At 47.7% G+C, this 22,500-nt stretch overlaps 2 protein-coding genes across 2 annotated transcripts; one reads left to right on the top strand and one right to left on the bottom strand.

Annotated features, from left to right (window-relative positions):
- Positions 1 to 3,924: 3,924 nt before the first annotated feature.
- On the bottom strand, positions 3,925 to 9,671 carry LOC136943891 (uncharacterized). Its single transcript, XM_067237374.1, has 4 exons — positions 9,319 to 9,671; positions 8,477 to 9,210; positions 5,013 to 5,602; positions 3,925 to 3,978 (listed from the first exon to the last, which is right to left on the bottom strand). The coding sequence occupies exons 1-4, from the start codon at positions 9,669 to 9,671 to the stop codon at positions 3,925 to 3,927; spliced, it is 1,731 nt and encodes a 576-aa protein (XP_067093475.1).
- A 2,132-nt stretch (positions 9,672 to 11,803) lies between these two features.
- rps19 (ribosomal protein S19) lies at positions 11,804 to 15,461 on the top strand. Its single transcript, XM_067238728.1, has 6 exons — positions 11,804 to 11,842; positions 12,566 to 12,636; positions 12,768 to 12,868; positions 13,209 to 13,392; positions 14,204 to 14,258; positions 15,403 to 15,461. The coding sequence occupies exons 2-6, from the start codon at positions 12,566 to 12,568 to the stop codon at positions 15,436 to 15,438; spliced, it is 447 nt and encodes a 148-aa protein (XP_067094829.1). The 5' UTR covers positions 11,804 to 11,842; the 3' UTR covers positions 15,439 to 15,461.
- Positions 15,462 to 22,500: the final 7,039 nt, after the last annotated feature.

The raw sequence follows: 22,500 nt of genomic DNA, 5'->3' as shown, positions 1-22,500 counted from the left end.
CCTGTCTCCCTCCCTGTCTCCCTCCCGGTCCCTCCCCCCCCTGTCTCCCTCCCTGTCTCCCTCCCTGTCTCCCTCCCGGTCCCTCCCCCCCTGTCTCCCTCCCTGTCTTTCCTCCCCAGATCCTGGTGCTGTGGTAGAGACCCACAGTGCGGTCCCGTACGCTGTGATTGGGGGCATTCTGGCTCTGTTGGTCTTCACTGTCATCTGTGTGCTCATCATCACAATCTGGTGCTCCGTCCGGCAGAAAGGTAACACACACACACTCACACACACACACACACACAACACACACAGTATAGTCATAAATTGCAGAGACATAAGAGACAGAAACTAAGGGCTGATTTAAACACAATGTACTGTATCTGTTTTATGAACCTGTTAAAGAGAATGTGCCAGGACAGTAGTGGAATAACGTTTGGGGAGAGAGGGATGAGAAAGGGATGAGAGAGGGATGAAAGAGATGAGAGAGGGAGGGAGAATGATGAGAGAGGGATGAGAGAGAGAGAGAGAGAGAGGATGAGAGAGGGATGAGAGAGGGATGAGAGAGGGATGAGAGAGGGAGAGAGAGGATGAGAGAGGGATGAGAGAGGAGGAGGGCGTGCCCTGTCCTCCTCCCAGACACAGTCGGTGATAAACGGCTTCGAACGTGGACAATGGTGGGTAGGAAGGGGGGGTGGTTATGTCTTATGTAGGCATGGCCCTGGTGCTTAATGGTCCTGTACAGTATCAGGGTTCATCCATAAAAAAGGACCGCATTACCCACGCTCCTGTAGCATTTTTAGAGCTCCCCCCCCCCCTCCCTCAGTGCTAGGTCCAGGAATAGAAAATAGAGGGAGGGGGCCACAGAGCCACGCCTCTGGCAGGGAACTCTGTCAGACAAAATGGATGCTTCTCGACAGCCAATCAGTAAAAAGACCAAGCCATTACAACCAATCAGTGAGTTGGAGAAGAGGCCATTACGGCTCTTTGAAGCAGATCGCACCCAATCAAAGATCAGCATGTGTGGCTGTCTGCCGCTGCTGGAGTGAGCCTAAACAGGATTAGTTGTTGCATTCTAACCTGTACTGAACCAGTCCACTAATCACCGCAGTTTAACAAAGAAAAATAGACAATGCGCTTTCTGAGTGACACCAAAATGATACTTCCCTGTTGTACCTAACCTTTCCACCTCATTCATTTATGTCACCTCTCTCTCTAACTCTTGACATTTGTTCTATTTTCTCTCTCCCTTTTCTCCCTTGGCTCCTACCTGTTCTTCCTCTTTTCCCTTCCCGTCTTTCTGCTCACCTCTCTTATACTGCCTTAGGCTCTTACCGTACTCAAGAGCCAATACTTAATTGGTACTGACCTAATTATTAGTGGACTAATTATTAATCGCAGGTATGATTTAGTAATATCACAATTGATTGGTGGAGTTTGATGCATGGCAGAGTGACTATGCTGCTTTTTGCCAACTAACCCTCCCCCCTCCCCCCCCCCACCACCATCTATCTACACGACCTCTTTTCTCTCTCTCTTTGTCTCTCTCCTCTCTCTTCTCTTCTTCTCCCTCCCTCTCTTCTTCACCTCCCCCCTCCAGGTTCGTATCTGACCCACGAGGCAGTGGGTTGGATGAGCACGGCGAGGTCCAGGAGGCCTTCCTCAACGGCAACGACGCCAGCCAAGGCAAGAAGGAATACCTACTGTAGCCATGCCAACAACCCCCCCCCCCCCCCCCCCCACCACCCACGAGCCAGGTGGGGCGGCCTTCTGAATCGACTGTACAGAAATCATATCTACCGCACACCGCCACAACGAGGAACCACCCCCACTCCACTCCGACCACACACAGACAAACACACACACACACAACCACACACATTGACAAAATAAATAGGGAGAGGGAGAGCGACTGTAGACCAACAAGCCATTATTGACTGTGCCATTTACTGTAATGTGGGTCTGAGTTGAAAAGAGAGGGGGTGAGGGGGGGGGGGGGGGTGAAGGAGTAGAGAGGGGCAGGGGGGAGCGAGCGAAAGGAGAAGACGGCCAGTAATAATACGGTTATTATTTTGATGGAGCAGGGAGTGCTTACATAAAGGGGAAGAGGGGGAGCATTCTGCACGGAGGCAAGCAGGGAGAGACAGGTATACCTCGACTGCCATAAACACTGTGCCTGGAAGAACGGCATCCATGACGCTCAATCTTAAACTGCCGCGTACGGTGAGAGAGGGGGGAGGATGGAGGAGAGAGGGGGGGGTGAGAAGGAGAGGGAGGATGATAGTAGCCAGAAGCAATTGAGCTGTTTGACACTGGCAAATTGAAATGCTTCAAATTGCCAAAGTATCTCGCCCGTGGAGAGCAACTCACACACACTCCCTTTGACAGCATTGCCCAGTGTGAACCTTAAGTCTCTTAAAAGTTTTTCTAACAAGCCCTCCAGTTCTCTACTCAACCCAGATAACCTGTTTGCAGGCCTCTTTCTGAAGACTGCCTATGTGTAAGTAGATAACTAGAAAAGATGCGTCTTTTTTTCTTCTTTTTTTACCACAACTAGGAAACCGTTGGTTTGCTTCTCATTCCCTCCCTCACTCTTCCTTTCGCTCTTTCTCTTTGTTCCTCTTTATCTCTCCACCGTTGTAGGGCTTTAATAATGAGGGGATTAGCAGGGGTGTTTTTTTTCCCGAGTCCGAAGAAAGAGAAGAAAAAGGGAACAGACACGGCAGAAAAGCTTAATTATTTAAAAATGTCATTAAGGGGATGAAAAGGTTGAAATGTCTTTGAGAATTTGAAAGAGTACCTGATGAATAAGACAAAAGAAATACAATGGATATTTTTCTGAATGATACAACACAGATACACACCCAGACACGCGCACACAAACGTTGACACAAGTACATATTTCCAAATTCCTTATTTGTATAAAAAAAAGATGACAGCGACATAAATTAAATACAACTTTTAAGAAATGTTTACTATTGAAATCATTACAAAGCTACAGAACTACTGTATACTAACACAAAATATTAGCCTAGAGGTGCAAAACCGAACAAACTATTGTCCAGTGATCTTTAAAGAAAACTAGAAAACAAGAAAAAAAAACGTTTCATTTGTCTTTATGAAATATGAGGTCTTATTGATTTTTTAAAATTAATTATTATTGTTTGAGCAATTTTGATTGTTGTTACTGTTATTATTACTGTTATTATTATTGTAAATGTTACAGAAACTGTACACTTCCCATGTTTGTTGATTTCGTTAGTCTGTAGAAATTGATGTCCACTCTTGCTCTGTCTTTTCCCGCTCTTTCTATATTTGTCTCCTGTGCCTATCTGTCTCTTCTTCTCTGTCGCTCACTCGTGTTTATTTTATAGTCCATGTGTCACTGTTGATATATAGCTAACTATTTCTTTATAGGGGAAAGATACAAAGCACGAAAAAATAAAGAATTCAAAAATAACATCGGAACGGGTCTTTTTTCAGATGCGTTCACCCAGTATACATGTTTGGAAATAGCGGTTAGAGAAAAAGAGTGAGGAAGAAATAGCTAACTGTGAAGATGGGAACATTATGAAGAGACATAAAAGTTGGAGGATATGGAAGACAGGATAAGGAGAAAGAGAGTGGTGATATTTAGTTTAAGAAAGAACATCACAACAACAGATGGCTCTATAGTTGATCAATTATGAGACCAAATGCAGGTGTGTCTGTGTGCGAGATAGACAGTCAGACAGTCAGTTGCTGCAAACAAAAAATATGACTCCCCCAGTATTTCCATGCAATCAATACCCGATTCTGTCAAGAAGCACTCAACGTGTCCATCTGTGTGCTTGGGTGGCCTTAAAAGCTGCTGAAGGTCGCTGTGTGATAGATCGATGTGTTTGTCTTCCATCGATGAAAAGACTGCGCTCGCCCTGTCATAAAGACGGATAGTCAAACGACAATCTAAGTAATGTAGTTGCCTGGCTGGCGCTTCGCATCAGAACGGCACGCTCCAGGCTGGAACAATGGGCACACGTTCTAGGAGGTCCTGTATTCGGGTTAGAATCTGATGAAAAAGCCAGCGTCAACAAAAGCCGGCGAAGCTAACCTGTAGCATAGTGCGATCTTTTCAAGACACAATAGATGAAAATGAACCGTTATTACCCATACAGTTCAGTGTGCCCTAGTCAATTTTCCTGGAAGATTATTCTCACACAGACTTGTTTTGACAGCCTCCTGAGTTTGTCCGTTCTGCCTCAGTACCTACCTGCAGGTCTATCAGTTTTTAGTGTGTATTTCATTATGAATGTCAGCAGGATGGACCCTGAGTTAGCAGAGCAGGCATACAGTATACTGTAGGTTTTCATTGCGGATGTTTGTGCATAGTGTGTTCTTTCGCCTTTCATGACACACTTTAATTACTGTTGATCACACTGAAATGACAGCCAATTCATGTGTTCATTCAAGTATACGGTTGAGTGCACGGACTCACGTGTCACCGAAATTAATGAGGGTGCTGAGAAGAAAAACATGTACGCCTCAGCGTGCCAATGTCAACTTCTCCATGATGTAGATTGATCCATCTACAGATTAAGAATCAGAATGGGATTTATTTGCCATGAATGTTTGCACAGACAAGGAATTTGCTTTGGCAGGAAGGTGCATACGATAAACATATAGGAACCTAAAATTTTAATATGTGGACATCTATACTAAGGGTACATAAACTAGCAGTACTAGGTGGAATTAGAATTAAATAAAATATACAATAAAATAAAATATAAGTTGCCGTAATTTACAATATAAAAATACAAATATTACAAAAAAATACAAATGTACAAGATACAATTTTGTAACGCAGTGCAAAAAGCTGTGTGTTTTAAGCAGGAAGTCATTAGAGTCAGTGTGGACCCTTGGCCTTGTTGAAGAGGCCAACAGCGGAAGGGAAGAAACTGTTTTTGTGGCGTGAGGTATTGGTCCAGATGGACCGTAGAGGGGAGTGACTGAAACAGGGAGTGTCCAGGGTTAGGGTTATTCAAAGGCATGTGTGCCGCCATCTTGAACACTCGGCTGACGAAGCAACCGGCAGCTTCAGAAGCTCCTCCCCCTCCGTTCACGGTGCCGACAGCCACCCGCTCTTCCTCGCCTTCTCCATCCTCGGTGGCGAGATCCGCCCGAGGCGTCCCACGGCCGCTGTTCCCCTCGGCTGCCCTCAGCACAGCCTTGCGAAGCGTCACAGTGACAGGCTCAGGAGGTTGATGGTGGCGTTTATGGGTCTTGTACAGGTCTTCAGGGCTGACTAGGTCTTCACCAGGGGTCTTGTACAGGTCTTCAGGGCTGACTAGGTCTTCACCAGGGGTCTTGTACAGGCCTTCAGGGCTGACTAGGTCTTCAGCAGGGGTCTTGTACAGGTCTTCAGGGCTGACTAGTTCTTCACCAGGGGTCTTGTACAGGTCTTCAGGGCTGACTAGGTCTTCAGCAGGGGTCTTGTACAGGTCTTCAGGGCTGACTAGGTCTTCAGCAGGGGTCTTGTACAGGTCTTCAGGGCTGACTAGGTCTTCAGCAGGGGTCTTGTACAGGTCTTCAGGGCTGACTAGGTCTTCAGCAGGGGTCTTGTACAGGTCTTCAGGGCTGACTAGGTCTTCAGCAGGGCACAGTCAAAGTTCTTGTCTGTGTCCCAACCCTTGTCAGTGGTCAGAGTGACAGACTGGTCGTCTGTATCAGTGCTCACAGCCGAGTGTGAAGCGGGGGCTGTTGTCGTGTTTATTCTCAGAGCTGGTGTGCTACGCCCGGGTGCTCCCTCTGGTGTCTGGGGCATAGAGGAGGGCGAGGGTTCTGTGTTTGGGACGGGACGTTTACATTTAGTCATTTAGCAGACGCTCTTATCCAGAGCGACTTACAGTAAGTACAGGGACATTCCCCCCCGAGGCAAGTAGGGTGAAGTGCCTTGCCCAAGGACACAACGTCATTTTTCACAGCCAGAATCGAACCGGCAACCTTCTGATTAATAGCCCAACTCCCTAACCGCTCAGCCATCTGACCCCCTCAGGGGGAGGGACGGGGAGGGTTGTCCTTAAAGCTGGACCGGTCAGAGACCCTGGCAGAATCCAGCCTGCGTACACAAGACTATCTTACCAGGGATGTCTTGAGAGTGGTGGGACTGAGAGAGAAGGATAGAGAGAGAAGAGAGGGGGGGGGGGGGGTTGGTGGAGAGAGACAGTAGCATTACTGTCGTCATCACTGTTTTGGTGTTTCTTCGGCCATCAGGAAAGAATTCCATCAATAAGATCACAGTCACATAGGGAATGTTTACAGAAAGTGGCTATCCGGTTAGAATGGGCATCTTGCAGAATTGGATCTTTTGTCTTCATCTGGCAGCAGTGAATGAGAATGTTTGTGTTTCCTTTTATCATTTTGTTGTGTGTGTCCTTGGTGTTTGCCACCAGAGAGCATCCTCTGTTGTTTCATCTGCTGCTTGAAAAACGGATCAAACTGAATAACGCTGCTCTTGCTCATATCAATCACTTTAAGACTGCAATTGTTTCATAAGATTCATAAAATAATCTATTTGTTCCGTTTGACAAAACAGACTATTGTCACAGCCATAAATTATTCTTAGTGCATTATCCTGTTGCACTTTATCTAATCTCGGTTTATTATCTGTGAAATACATAAAACTCCACGGAATATTTGAGTAGAGCTGTGCAGCCAGGGTTATCCCTGGGATAGCTAGCCAGTTAGCCCTGGGCCAGCTAGCCAGGTGACCAAAGTCACTCTTCTGTTTCTCCTATATGACCTTACATGACTGTGTACAGGGTGTGATTCTCGTCCAGAGGTAGTGGAGCGTGTCGGCCTTGGGAAAGCCTTCCATAATCAGGAAACACAGTGCTCTCAAGCAGACGGAACCATTAATGTCCAGCCAAGCTAGACAACCCTATGCTTTTGTTCACCAGGTCCAGACATCGATAACTTGTCTGAGGTCTTTTGGTTTATGATTATCGAAGAGAGGTTGGAGGTGGGTTGTTGGAGCGAGGCTGACAGAAAATCATCTCTGTGGGGAGAGAGAGGTGGAGGGAGGAAGAGAGAGATGAAGAGAGGAAGAGAGAGGTGGAGGGAGGAAGAGAGAGGTGGAGGGAGGAAGAGAGAGATGAAGAGAGGAAGAGAGAGGTGGAGGGAGGAAGAGAGAGGTAGAGGGAGGAAGAGAGAGGTGGAGGGAGGAAGAGAGAGGTAGAGGGAGGAAGAGAGAGGTAGAGAGAGGTGGAGGGAGGAAGAGAGAGGTAGAGGGAGGAAGAGAGAGGTGGAGAGAGGTGGAGGGAGGAAGAGAGAGATGAAGAGAGGAAGAGAGAGGTGGAGGGAGTAAGAGAGAGGTAGAGGGAGGAAGAGAGAGGTGGAGAGAGGTGGAGGGAGGAAGAGAGAGGTAGAGGGAGGAAGAGAGAGGTGGAGAGAGGTGGAGGGAGGAAGAGAGAGGTGGAGAGAGGTCGAGAGAGGTGGAGGGAGGAAGAGAGAGAGATGAAGAGAGGAAGAGAGAGGTGGCAAGCAAGCAAGAAATAGGTGTGGGAAGATTGGCAGGCAATAATTACAATGCCAATGGCGTTCTTCCAATTCCAACAATAATACTAATGGTATTAAATCATACCTGCAGTTCATCATTCGTCTGCAAATAATTAGGTCAGTACCAATTAAGTATAGCCTATACTGGGAGCAAAGATAGAGAGGGAAGGAGAGAGAAACATGCAAAAGTGGTTGTTCATGTATTACTGACGACACGTCAATGGAAGATGAATTTTCTCCCCTTCCATAACAATTCTTCACTTTGCCACAGCTCAAGTAGAACAATCCAGTTAGTGTGAGCGAAGCCTTTTATTTGAGCAACGCCTTACATTACATTGACCCGTTCAATCAAAACAGCCATCGCAGATTGTGTCACAGTCAAGTTAATGACGTTTCTTTGCAATATGAAGCTTCTCTGGCAGATGTGCTGGCAGTTAACTGTGATGAAACATCCAGAATAGTGTCAGCATCAGGCACACCAGGCAAACAAAGAACTCCTAACTTTGAACAATCTTAAAAACCAGACAGTACAAAACTGAATACTCATTCTCTAATAGATGTTAGGCTTACAGAGACCCCCCCCCCCTCTCAAGCTACAAACATTGAGATGCTATGAAGGTGGATGAAGAACATAACAGAAACCATTTCAGGATACAAAGACACAACAATCTGACTTACTATTTGCCCTCCAGTCAGTTCAAATGAATTGAAATTTTTGCATTTTTATGAAAACACATTTAATTAGCCAGCTAGCGAACTGAGATCACATACACTATTTTCTGGAGAGAGTTAACAGAATGCAGGTGCCAAAATCTCAGTGTGGAGAGCCAATGGGATGCCTCCGGTTCCTCTGACTTGCTCTTTGCTCACACGTCGGAAGATCTTTTCCCAGTGGTGGAGCACCTTGGATGGCACCAGGTGACCGCTTGCACTGCCCCACACAGTGCCCTGCGCACAGCCTCACCCCTGGAGGAGGCCGGGACCAGATGGGGCGGGTCAGGCGCCCTCTCGTCCTCCCCCTGCTGCAGGGAAGGGGTGAAGATGAGAGGGGGGACCACACCGTAGCCCTGGAAGAGGATGGCAGCGAGGGGATGCGCCCAGCTAGGGGGTACGGTGTCTGGGGAGAAGAGCAAGAGGCAGTGGGTGGCGTGAAGGGGCAGACACAGAAAGACCAGGAGGCAGAGGGAGAGGGCCAGGGAGCGGACGTGAGGGGAGCGGTGTTTTGGAGGTTCCGCGGCCCAGATGAGGCTCTGTCTGGGCTTGGCACAGATGACGTCCAGGTAGAGACCCAGCAGGACCAACAGGGGCAACAAGAAGACTGTCACCCCGTAGATGTAGACTTGGTACTGGGGTCTGAGGACAGTGTCGGGGGCACATACCCCCCAGTGACTGCCGTGGATTTCGGCATACGTGAAGTTGTGGAGGTTCTCCCTGTAGAACTTGGAGAGGAATCCACCGTAGGGGAGGAACCTCCCGATCTCCGAGCGGTCCTGGGGGTATCTGGGTGGCGGGGGGTTGGAGGGGGTGGTCTTGTTGTCTTCATCCAGCCCTAGGCCCGCAGTACCCCCTTCCCCGCTGACGCTCCAGGTGTCCAGGACGTCCCAGCCGATAAACTGGGCGAAGGAGGCGAGGACCGAGGCCACCCAGCACAGCATGACCGCACACAGCGCCCGGCGACGCGTCACCACGCGGTGGTACCTGGCGCAAACGCACAGACACACGCGTTAAGGGAAACGAAACAAGACACGGCGTTTTCGTGTCAAACGTTTGGACCGATTCGGCGCGGTCAGTCGACGCTTCACCGACCTGTCCTGGATGCGGTGCTGCAAGTGGCCGTCCAAGGTGAGCAGCAGCAGCAGGAACATGGTGAACTGCCGGACCAGCAGGGGGCAGCACACCAGGGTGATGCAGGTGTAGAGGCACTGGGGGCTCCGCAGGTTGAGCAGCACAGTCACCGGGACTCCCGCCGCGCCCCCCACCGCCCCCACCCAGCCCAGACACAGCTTGAGGCAGGAGGTCACCCCCCCGGTGGGGGCTGCCCCACCCCCAGCCCCGTCCCCGCCTCGGCCGGTGGCCCCCATGCACATCCTCACGCTCATCACGATGACAGAGACACAGAGCACACACTCGCACAGTGCATACAGCCATGTGGGTTCCATGTCTGGTTGAACACACAGAGAGGAAAGAGGGATTATAGAGACAAACATGGCCTGTCCTTCAGACGATGCGTTCAGAAACAATACACTTCATGTCATCCACTTGTCATCCAGCAATTCTCCATTTCCCTGCATCTCAACATACCTCCAATACAAAAAGGAAATCGAGCAGAAAAGAGGAATAACAATTTAAGTATTTTAAGTGGCAGGGGAAGGAACAAAATATCTGGGTTTAAAAATAAAACGGTTATTGTGAACACAGAGAGATGGGAAGAGGGTTTAAAATCTGGATGATGAAAGGAAAAAGAGATTGAATGCTGGACAGGAATCACTGGTGGAGAGGGGAGAGTGTTAGGGGGTTTTGATGTGTATTGGAGATCTGTAAACGTGCCTGGAGAGTGAAAAGGTCAGTGCAGACCGGACCCGACAGAGGAGTCCCACTGACGATGTGAGTGCAATGCAAAAAACAGAGCAGCAACTACCCTGAAAACACACTGGGTACACACCCTGTCTCAAATTTATAAAACGTTCGCTTCACTGAGAAACAGTCTCTGTTCTAACCACCACAAAAGACATACTGTTCATATCATCTCCTCTCCTTATCTTGCTTCCAGACACACACAAACACTCACACATGGATGAGGATAGTGTGAACAAACTCCACCATGATTGACAGGTCATTTCTTCACATTTCAACAATAGGCTTTGAAAGAAGCAAAGGGGATGCATATTGAAATAGCTCATTTGTTGAAGCAATATGCCACCTGTCTGTTCAGAATAATTAGTTTGACCTTTGTGGGACATTCGGTGACACTTCAGTTTTAAATAATGATCACGATTGACTGGAATAACGTCTTTATACAGCTACATAATCACTTTATACATTTGGCGCCTGTTTTGCTTCTTAAAGGGCCTCAGCTAAATTGATTAACCAGAGTAATTAATAGTTTAATCCACCGGATATGGGAATGAAATGGTGGCTGGTCACTTTCAATATTAGTTAATTACCTTACTCAATCAATTAAGCATCAGGGCACAACATAAGTCCATAGAGTGTTCAGCAATGGAGAAGATGAACTTCATCAAATATTAGTCACTGCAGAAGACAAACAAAATGTCAAAACGTGAATAGTAATTTTACCTGACATGTAGGTAATGAAGATATTGGTTGAGGATGAGATGTCTCATACAGTTTATAACTGTTGGGAAGATATCTATCTTCTCCTCTGTAAACTCTCTATTGTTTTCTCTCACCTTGCCTGTCTTCCTCCTAGTCTGACTGACAGGACAAACTCTGGTTCATAAATGTGGTTATCCACCTGTCAGCCTACTATCTCGCTTTCCGGTCTCTGCAAACATGTCAATTGTGTCAATGTTAGAGCAGTGCTGGCCTTTCCATCAGAGCTGAGCAAAGGGCACCACAGACATTGTAAATATGTAGATAAGACCAACACACACCAGCGTTCTCCCTTCACACACGTTGTGTTTGTATACACGCACAGACCTACACACAAACATATGTGTCAAAAAGAGTGTAGTGTCGGCGAGACAGAGAAAGGGAGGGGAGGGTGACGTTGAAAGACATGTGGCGGTCACTCAATCTCTATCTCTGTGCTAACATGGAGGATGGAGGCGATGTTAATGATGTGCAGACAGAGAACAGTGGGCTGAGGGAGAGGAGAAGATCACTATAATTGTTAATAATCTGTTATTAAATATTTAAAGGAAAGACATTTCCTCTGCATCTCCAGAGATTGAATGTGGTCAAACTGCTCTGTGTTACTGCATATACCACATTAACATCTAAATATGGGGGGGGGGGGTTACTGTTCGAATTTGAGCAACCTGAATTTCTGAACCTTGAATTTTTGGATCTGATTTTCTTTTTACATTTACAATAAATTAATATTTCCATTTTAATTTTAAATAGATGAATTCAAAACCAGCTATTTCGGTTTTGAAAGATGTTTATTCGTCACTGATTTGCTTTCATATCCATACTTTTTAATACAATGGCTTTACAACAGGTCCGGTAAGAACGCGATGACTACTGCGGTGAAAAAAACTACGGAATTGCTGCTCTCAAGATCTCGCGCGAGTATACGCGATTCGCCCGTTTTAACACGGGTTGGAAACCCCGTTCGACCCTCTTCCCTTCGCTGTCCACAAGCAAGGTAAATGGATGTCTAGTTATCTCGAAACATTTTACGATTATTTGAGTCAAAAGTCAAACCTACAACCTTCATACTCTTGATCGAGTAGAGTTAACAAAATTGACAATCGAGAAAATGTATGTATTTGTATGTATTTCGTCAAATTGAGGGATTAAATAGGTTTAAAGAAGCATGCGGATTCTCGACATTTCAGTGATGGCTGCCCCCATGCTACCGCATTGAGGCCTAGTTGTATTAATAGTAATACCTTCCCTCTTTCACTTCTGAAAACGAACTTGCTCGTTAGTAACGCATGTAATGACTTCGTAGCCAAATGTGTTTACTATTTAGGGTATTAGCGTGCTGTCGTGGCCAACGTATCTAGCTAAATGTCGGGGCTTGTCCCAAGCAAGCTGAGCTTACTTTAGCCAGCAGGCTAGCTTGTTTCAATGTACTGCCGGTGCACCGCTAGCCCTGGCGTGGCTTGATGCATGATTCCGAACTGCTTGCTGGAAACGGTTGTCGTTTTTTTGTTTGTGCCTCTACAGGGGCTTGGAGTCAGTTTTAAGCATCAACTGGCTCCACAGTGAAGTGCTGAACAGCTTTTAGATTATTGTACACCAGTGTGACAGACCAGTGTTGGACTTAGCTAGCGACCATGTGTCTGTTTAGACACTCGTTGAAGGTTGTACGTTGTGCTGTTCATTGACTCGTGATGAGCGTTGCATCTCAATGTGCCTTCAGATGCCTGGTGTCACAGTGAAAGACGTCAACCAGCAGGAGTTTGTCCGTGCACTATCTGCTTTCCTGAAAAAGTAAGTACTCCTGCTGTTATTAGTTCTTTAACGGAACCTAAACAATGTTATGTCTTATTTTATTGGCAAGTGCAGTCAATGGGCCTAGAAAGCCGTCATTTTCGTTTCTCATGGTTGTCATGTATTCACAGGTCAGGAAAGCTCAAGGTGCCTGACTGGGTGGACATTGTGAAGCTGGCCAAACACAAGGAGCTTGCCCCAAGCGATGAGAACTGGTTCTACACCAGAGCTGGTAAGATCCACTTATGTACCTCATGAATGTCAGTATTAAAGCTTGGCTTTCTAGCAGGCATAGGTAAAAAAAAGAAGAAAAAAGTGCTTTACTTAGCTTTGGAAATGGCTTACAAGTACCACCAACAAGTGTCCTGCTATGTGTAGTTTTTTTTGTGCAGCTTTGAGCACCCTGCCTTGCATGTTGAGATGTTTTTGATTGAAATGAATGGAGAGTTATCTAGCTCTGCTGAAGCCTGTTAATGACCTATTTGAATCAAAAACATGCATTCCTGTGGGGTCTGTAAGGACCAGGGCTGAGATCCAGCGCTCTAGAGCCTAATGTGCCCCCTTCCCCTCAGCCTCCACGGTGCGTCACCTGTACCTGCGTGGAGGCGCCGGCGTGGGCTCCATGACCAAGATCTACGGGGGCCGCCAGAGGAACGGCGTGTGCCCCGCCCACTTCAGCGTGGGCTCCAAGAACGTGGCCCGCAAGGTGCTCCAGGCCCTCGAGGCGCTCAAGATGGTGGAGAAAGATCCCAATGGGTGAGCACATCCTTCTGGGGGCCTCGCACATCCCTCTGGCTGGGGGCCTCGCACATCCCTCTGGCTGGGGGCCTCGCACATCCCTCTGGCTGGGGGCCTCGCACATCCCTCTGGCTGGGGGCCTCGCACATCCCTCTGGCTGGGGGCCTCGCACATCCTTCCGGGGGCCTCGCACACATTTAGTTATTTTACATTTACTAAATTAGCAGATGTCCTTATGGGCTCATAAGTGAAGAAACCCCAATTCCCAGTGTGCTTGATTAGAAAAATGACAGTGCCTGTACCCAGTTGTGTCAGGGTTTTGTGTCCCTTTTTAGATGTGCACTTAGGAGCCCCTAGTGAGCTGACATTTGGGGGGTCCTGCGTGGAGGAGATGGACGCTTTGATCCTCATGCCCCTTTGAAGACCAGGGTGTCTGTAGTCAGCCAGTGAGAGTAAATATTCAACATTAATTAAGTAGATCAAGCAGAAAAGCCTTGGCTTGGAACGGTCTCCAGACTAACCAAGTCTGAAGCCTTCGCTGTGTGTGGAATACATCTGACAATGTGCCCCTTCATTAAACTTGGAGACTTACGCAGGCTTGAACTTCTGTGCCACTCTTACAAAAGCGCTGACAAACCTCTTTTTTTTTTTAAGTGTGTAACGGGACAGGATAGTAAGTTCATGAATATAGCTGACTCTTACCCCAGCATCCAATACTGTTGCAGTCAGTGAGGTGAAAAAAAGACCAGTCATGTAGACTATTTATGGGTTGCTTTTCTACTTTGATGGGAAAGTGTTGCCAATTGACTGCGCTCCTTGTCTCTTCCAGTGGCCGAAGACTAACTGCCCAGGGTACCAGGGATCTTGACAGGATTGCTGGCCAGGTGAGTCTGCCTCCCTCCCTCCCTCCCCCACACCCACCCCTCCCCACACCACTGCACTCTACTTATATGACCCAGTCTGGAGCATAATACAGGCAGTCTCTAAAACCGCTCGGGAGGTTATTTCAGCTAGGTACACATGCAGCAGCCAAAATCATATTTTTTACTATTTTACAACGGTCTGTCAACCAAGTAAAAACAAGGCTACTGAGCTTGTTGACACTTGTTGACTGGTTTTAAAGCTCTTGTCCTCATTCTGCCATCTCAACTGGGCTACAGTCAAATAATCATGCTGCCTGCTTTTCCAATCAGCTTTTTTTGCAACCACAAGGATGCCTTTCCTCCTCTGTCCTTGCATCAGACCCAGGAGACGGTTAAACCCAGTCTCCAGGCATGACTGGCTGTTAGGAGCAGTGGGGAACATCTACTGTAGCCCCAGTTCAGACAGCCTTAGCATACAGGCTTGTGCCGATTCAGCGCGACTGGCTGCTGTGGAAAACAGCCGTGCCCTTGGGCCAGATTTTCGTCCCTTGAGAATCTGCCCACAGATCTCTCGCAGCCTGCGTAATGCAATTCCACTCTCCCGGCCGATCGAACTTCGAAGTTTGTCTGCCTGTTCTTTTTGTGGGGTCGAAGTGGAACCTGTTAGCCTGGTAGAAATCAAACAGCCTGTCCGACACGGCATCACGCATGCAGGCAGGCGTGTGTGAGAGATGGGAGGGTGACAGTCCAAGGGTAAACATGAAGGGGGAATTTCATGCTTACTGAGCCACCGTATGGTGCAGTTTCACCCCCCGTTTATCCTTGCTAATGAGCTGCATGTAGATGAGCCAGCCCAGGGACCCCCCCCCTCCGACACGTGCCCGTGCTACAGGGCCGCCCCCTTTCCCTTAAGTGTTTTATTTTTATATTTTATTCTTTCACGAAATTGGTTTTCTCTCCCCTGCAAGCTAGGTTTGTCATGTGGTACTGTTGCTAACACAAGCTGTGGGTTTCGTCGGTCTCTGATGGAACCAATCTTTTACCCTCAAACTGTTCTTAAGTGTTTTGTTCCAGTGGGATGTAGCTGAGTTCGTTTTCCCCCTCCTGCTTGGTTAAACATCAGAAAGAATACATCTAATTTGTCTTGTCCTTTTTTTTCTTGCAGGTTGCAGCTGCAAAGAAAACAGCAATTGTTCAATAAATAATTTTTGGAAATATGTATAACCTTGTCTGTCCTTTTTTTGCAATACAACCTTTAGTATGGAATCTTGATTTGACTTTGCAATTGCACTACATAAACCAGTCATTGAAGTGTCAAAATATGTTCAAATGGCTTGATACCCACGGCTGTCATTTTAAAGACATGGTATGCCATGGTTCCAAGCAGCGATTACACCACAGTTCTCTTACCAGTAAATCTTATACGTAGATACATGTCCTGTCCGCTCCTTATAAATTGTCGGAAGATGCTTGTGTTAGCTGGAACATTATGCGTTTGGAACAGCGCAACAGTGCCATCTATGGGCCTGCATGCACTGCCTGTGATTATGGCTATAACCACACACCTAGGCTGAAAGAGTCCGACATATATTGTCTGGTGTAAAGTATTTCTGTGGTTGAGCAGGACGTTTATTCAACAGGACCGGTGGACGCCATTTCCTAAAGAGTAGCACTAACAAGAGTAGGCTACTACTAAGTTGACAGATTGACAGCCGCTAATTACCGTAGTCTTGTATGATTGAACAGATAATGTAGGGAGGATTTTAATATATGACTAAAACTGTCCGGCGAGGTGATGTATTTGCAGTTGAGCTTTAGTTCGTAAATTGATAGTTTAGATTGACATCCACCAATTACCGTAGTCAGTAGCGTATAGTTGAACAGATACAGGAGGAGGGAAATGAGCAAACTAAAACGGCGTCAGCCGAGGTGATGTATTTCAAGGTAATGAGCATGGCGTAGGGTTATAGTAAGTAGATTGTAACACCACACAATTGCACGTTTTGGAAGGCGAATGAGCAGCCAGGAAAGGGAACGTCTACGGTAAAATCAAGACTTAATGGTATGTCTAATGTAATACTTAAAATGTCCAGCAGATGGTGTCAGAGTATTGTATCACGGAACATGAGCGCTGTTGAAGACCAGATTGAGACATTCGTTATTAAAATTCCAAGCACGCTAGATAAAGATTAGTTTTGGAAGAAAAACGTATTTATAAATAAATGTTCTTGAAGTGTTTACTTCAACATTTTATTTCATACTTGTTTGGAATGCACTGTCTAAAGCATCAAAGATTCATTATTTTATCCACATACAAAACATTGAAACAGAACGCTATTTTTGCCGCTGAGACTTGTCATCTGTGTCTGTTTACTCTGGCTCAAGTCCTTCTTTGTGTTTGAGTGTTAGATAGACACCATTGTTTGTGTGTTTGTTCCTGTGTTTGCATGATACCATGTGTGTGTTGTAGATCTCACGACAGCAAGCCTTGTGTTTGCCAATCTCTCACTCACTCTCTGTGACTGTGTGTGTGTGTGTTTGCACACGGCCCTTCCCAGCCAGTGTATTCTCAGTCAGACTGGATACCAGTCTGCCTCCTCCTTTTGTAGTGTCAATCATCGTCCACTGGCTTCATCCATCAATAATTGCCCATTTCTCAAGAGGAGATATTAATCTATTGCCTTTTTATATCACTCTCTCCATCTGTCCTCTCAATATCTGTTCCTCTCTGTGTCTTTTCTGTTTTTCTTTTAAGCGACCAGCTGTTCCTGAACACCTGAACCCATCCCTCCCTCCCTCGCCACCCCCCTCCCCCCCCCCTTCTCTCCTTCCCTACCCTGTAATTTAGAGGAGAAGGAGAAGGATAAACATGTCATTGAGTGATAGGTAGAAATGTGTGGAATGCACAAGAGGAGGTCCACTGGCCCCGTGTTTGTTCACTTGTTACTGTTAGACAGAGGCTAACAGAGGCTAGCCTGAGCTTGGATTCACACTTTCCCATTGTTTCGTAGCATGGCACCGTCTTTGTAAATCTTTTATTGTAGGCCTTCATTCAATGTTGTGTGTGAGTGGAAGAGAGAGGCAATTATCGTTGTGTCGCACGACAGCCATTACCGCCGAAAAAAAACAATTAGCAAATAAACTGAAGTAGATGAAAACGGCATTGTGCGGAGGTGTCCGACTCGCCCACTCAGCGCTCTCGTCCCGCAGGACAAACACGGATGATGGAAGCCTGCTCTTCTCATCCCTCAGGCTGGAGACAGGAGATAACTTCAAAACCCCCTCTGTTTTTCTCCCTCCAAAATAGAAACTCGTACCGTGAGAGACACCATCATCCACCCCCTATCCAACCCTCCATGCACACACACACGCACACACTCCACCCAAAACCACACACACATCCACACACCACCCTCCCTACCCGCTCTTCTCCCCTCTAGCATGTCTGAGGAACAGAGGAAGGCTTTCCCAGCATTCCTGGCACGGGCATGTCAAGTCGAAGACTTTCTTCCAGTCGACGAGAGACCCTGCCGAATAGTCCAGAAGCTTAGTCTGGATAAGATCTGCCTTTACTGTTTAGCACCACCATTCTCTTGCTGTCTCCCACCCTCCCTCCCTCTTAATCTGCCTGTCTCCCTCTTTCTGTCTCCTTATTTCTCTTGCGCTCTTTCAATCCCTCCTTCTTTATCTCTTCTTTCTTGGCTCTCCTCTGTCCTTTTCTGTCACTGCCTCTCACTGCAGTTTGTTTGCCGTTCTGCATGACATTGTCTTCCAGTTATCCCCAGATCTAGCTCTTGCGTGTATGTTTCCCGACAAAGACCCAACACAATAGCCATAGTGGCAATACAAACCCACAGAGAGGATGCTCATTTGTTGCACAGTCAAGTGTGCAGAGGTCAGCCAAGGGTTGGCTAGGACCTCGGCCTATGTGTTTTCTTTGGGAATAAAGTCAGGCCAGGGCCTAGCTAGCTAGCTATCTATAGGTTTATACAAGTAAGAGGGGAAAGGTCAAACTGTTCTAGGAGTTTGGGTGTCTGTGGAGAGCTCCCCCAACAAGTCTGGCCTTGTAAACATCAGAGACCTCCACCAGAGCTTTGGTGGGCCACTTATCTGACTGCGGCCATGCTGGACATGGTTAAGTGATGGATGGGTGTGTGTGTCTTAAGGGTGTGTGTGTGTGTGTGTGTGTGGTTTATGGCACAGGGGGATGAGATCTGATCCTTTTGTAAGGGTGTGTGTGTGTCTTAAGGGTGTGTGTGGTGTACGGCACAGGGGGATGAGATCTGATCCTTTTGGGGCTGTCGGTCTGGATGATTGGTGTAGCACCGTGTGTGTGTGTGTGTCTGTCTTGTTGCTGGGCTTCTGTGTGCCGTCACCCCTGATCTGTCTTCCTGTGTTTGGGTGTGGGGCAGGTGCTGTGACGTCCCAGGGTGCTACCCAGCCAACCTGGCTCCGTGTGTGTGTGTGGCACTTCCCTCAGCAGGTGTGTGTGTGTGTGGCACTTCCCTCAGCAGGTGTGTGTGTGTGTGTGCGCACCATGTGTTTAAAGGATGACCAACATGTATTTTGTTACTGATGTGGCTCTGAGCAGGGTTAGTGTATGAACTGTGTGTGTGTGTGTTTTCCTTAGCTTGAGTAGAGGGTTTCCTCAATCTCCCCCACCTGTCACACAGGGCGGTGTGGGAGGGGGGGAGGGGGGAGAACACTGAGCAGATGCTGTATACCAAGACAGAGGGACTGCCTGAATGACTGGCACAGGGTCAGTGTGTGTGTGTGTGTGTGTGTGTGTGTGTGTGCCAGGAACAGTGCTGTTCGGAGAGTCTGTTTGTACTTCTATCCGTCCTTCATCTCAGAACAGAGGCTAGAGAAACAGAGAGAATAAGATAAAGACTGCAGAGATGGATGGGCTGGGATGGAAACAGGAGACAAGGCTGACAAGGAACTGTGTGTGTGTCTGTGTGTGTGTGTGTATCTGTGTCTGTGTGTGTGTCTGTGTGTGTGTGTGTCTGTGTGTGTGTGTATGTGTCTGGAGAAGGGGTGAGAGAACTCCACTGGAAGTGTCAGAGCAGACAAAGTTGTTCTCCTGACAGCTGAGTTGAACAGGCACCAGCAATCCCTACGGAATCAGCCTGTACAGATAACCCAATGCTAACCCTTAGCATCTACTAGCATATTACCTACTTCATATATGCTCACAAAATACAATTTTCGAACACTCCCTTTTTAAAGGGCGCTCAGAAAACGCTTCTCTCCATCTTTTTCTCTTCACCTCGCACCTCAGCCGCTTCCTCTTTCAAAGCAGACACCCCTCCCTCCCTCCCTCCAGCTCCTCAACCTCCACCTACCTTCCACTTTCTGCTCCCCCTCCTTCCACTCCTCTTCCATGGCCCCCTCCTCCCCCTGTCTTGCACACCCTCTCTGCTCCATCTGCCTATCAGTCACATTCTACACCCCCCCCCCCCCCCCCTCCTCCTTCCCCTTAAGCCGCCCCAACCAAACACCCCGCCCCACCCTCACAGCTACTTGTCTGGCCTTGCCTTGTCAAACACCCCTCCTCCCCCTTCCTGCCTTCCTGCCCCTCCGCCCGTGGTCTCCTGCACGAGAGGCGATAAATTAATCACTTCCTTGAACCTAATCATCCGATTGTCATTTTGTTTTGGGGAAAGCAAAGCGACAATGTTAAATCTCATGCAGATTTTATGCAGATATTCAGTCTGTTAAGAGACCAAACTGGCGAATGACACGGTCTTCAGGATTATAATGGTTAGCATTCATTAGAATAATCAACCACTGATAATAAACGATTTGTGATTGCTTCTTCGCCTCTCGTCAAGAGATATATAATGAGGGCACAGAAGGCGTGAATGCGATAAATTAATGGGGTCTTGGAGAGGTGTTTGTATGTTTATTGTTGAATAACACACACACACAAAAACACATGGATTCCCCTGTCCAAGACGAGGCCGTGGTCAGGGGTGTGTGCGTGTGTGGAGGGGCGGGGAGACAGTCACATGAGGCTAGAGAGTTTTAGGGACACTATAGGAACTGTGTCCTTGTTCCTGCCCTTTGCTTCTCTCTTTTATACTGTGACCCGTGACCCTGCCTGACCGCTTGGTTCCTCCTTCCTGTCACATGACATCCCTCTCACAGATCCTCTCCCTACTTCTCCTGTCAGGAGTCATCAACACCTTCTCCTCTCTCTCTTTCCCGTTAAGCCTTCTCTTGCTCTCTCTCTCTCTCTCTTTCTCTCTCTCTTTCTCTCTCTCTCTCTCTCTCTCTCTCTCTCTCTCTTTCTCTCTCTCTCTCTCTCTCTCTCTCTCTTTCTCTCTCTCTCTCTCTCTCTCTCTCTCTCTCTCTCTCTCTCTCTCTCTTTCTCTCTCTCTCTCTCTCTCTCTCTCTCTCTCTCTCTCTCTCTTTCTCTCTCGCTCTCTCTCTCTCTGTCTCGGTCTCTCCCTTTCTGCAGCCTCACTCCTGCCGTCAACCCCTCTCTACACTCCTGCTTTTGGAATTAGGTTATGTGTTTGTCCTTGTTACCAGAGCCACTCAGAGCTTTGTCAATAAGGCTCTGTGTTAGCCTGTCTTATCCTCTGACTGGACTGATAAGCATGCCTTTGGAATCAATGCTCCTCTGTGTCTCAGCCTTGTGTGTGCGCTTGTGTGTGTGTGTGTGTGTGTGTGTGTGAGAGAGAGACAGACGCAAAGATACGTGTGAGAGGTGGGTGTGAGGTGGACAGAAAAAGCAGATGACAGTTTGGCACATTGAGCCACTGTCAGTTAGTTCATTTGTCTCTTAGCTTCTGGGGGAGGGGAGGGGGGCTGTTACAACATACCTGGACCCCCTTGTGTGTCCCCTAAATGTAGAGCCTGAATAATTATAAACATGGTGCTTTTTTCTATTAATGCTTGCTATACAATGTAGAAAACTCCTTGACAATAAATCTGTTTAATATAACTGGCCCCTCTAACAGTACAACTGGCCCCAGCTTGGCCTCCCCAATTGAAATGATTTAGAACCTGTACTGCTTAGCTTACCACTATTCTTACCACGAGCATCATAATGCCACACTGAAAGCGATGTACAAGGCCCGGTGGACCTATTGCTTTTACGGTCTATCATTCAGTCAAGTTGTGTGGCCCTTCAGGGCGGAAGGGGGGATATTTCCACCCACACACCAAACCACCAGACTTGACCAATTGACACCAATCAAGCCAACACATGGAGCCCTGTCGAGGCAGATCGAGACCCTGAGAGCCCATCCATCCTCCTGTCCCCTCTGTCTGGTCGCTTGGTGGGACGTCACGTTAACGTTATGCGTTAGCCTTGGGGCGTCGGGTAAAGGCTGCTGTCCAGAGGATCTCCGCTCCGTACTTCCTGATGTGTGCCTGTTGTTTATCCGTTCTGTTTCCCTCTCTCTCTCTCTCTCTCTCTCTCTCTCTTCTCTCTCTCTCTCTCTCTCTCTCTCTCTCTCTCTCTCTCTCTCTCTCTCTCTTCTCTGTCTCTTGTCACTCTGTCACTCCACCTCTATCTTGCTCGTCCTTCTCTCCCTCCCCTCCCTCCCTCCCTCCCTCCCTCCCTCCCTCCCTCCCTCCCTCCCTCCCTCCCTCCCTCCCTCCCTCCCTCCCTCCCTCCCTCCCTCCCTCCCTCCCTCCCTCCCTCCCTCCCTCCCTCCTCCCTCCCTCCCCTGTTCTCGAGGTGCTGTTACAGCTGAACCTGGTGTCCCCTGCTCTGCGTTTACCCACTGTGCCACCACTGCAGGAATCTCATGAATACCAATACCTTTAAATGGCAGAGCCCACTAGACACTACCTCAGCCGCTGTGTGTGTGTGCGTGTGTGTTTCTGTTGAAGCCAAGTATCGTTTGCTTAGGGGGCCACAGGGTGTATTTATATTGAGGGGGTTATCAGGGGGCACAGGGATGTGTGTGTGTGTGTCTTCGTAGACAGGGATCCCCATGACTGCAATCAGTCAGCTGACAGCAGATTTTTTTTTCTTGTGGCAACCAGACTATTTTCAATTGTAATGGCAAAAGAAGAAACACAAGCATGTTCCCCTTTTCAGTTTCCCAATCGGTTAGAGTCTCGCATGACTGAAATAGTCTTGCTTGCTGATTCTCTTCTCTGATATGGTTTCTGTGTCTACCAGTCTCTGTCTGTATCCAGTCTCAAGGCCCCAGCTTAGGGCTGGGTTTAATCACGTGAAACATGTCAGGCCAATTAGGGCCGCTGTGTGTGTGTGTGTTTGTGTGTGCGCGTGGTGTGTGCG

The sequence above is a fragment of the Osmerus mordax genome, chromosome 6, assembly GCF_038355195.1.
Source record: "Osmerus mordax isolate fOsmMor3 chromosome 6, fOsmMor3.pri, whole genome shotgun sequence".
NCBI classification, from domain to species: domain Eukaryota; kingdom Metazoa; phylum Chordata; class Actinopteri; order Osmeriformes; family Osmeridae; genus Osmerus; species Osmerus mordax.
This window is presented reverse-complemented; position numbering and strand designations above follow the sequence as displayed.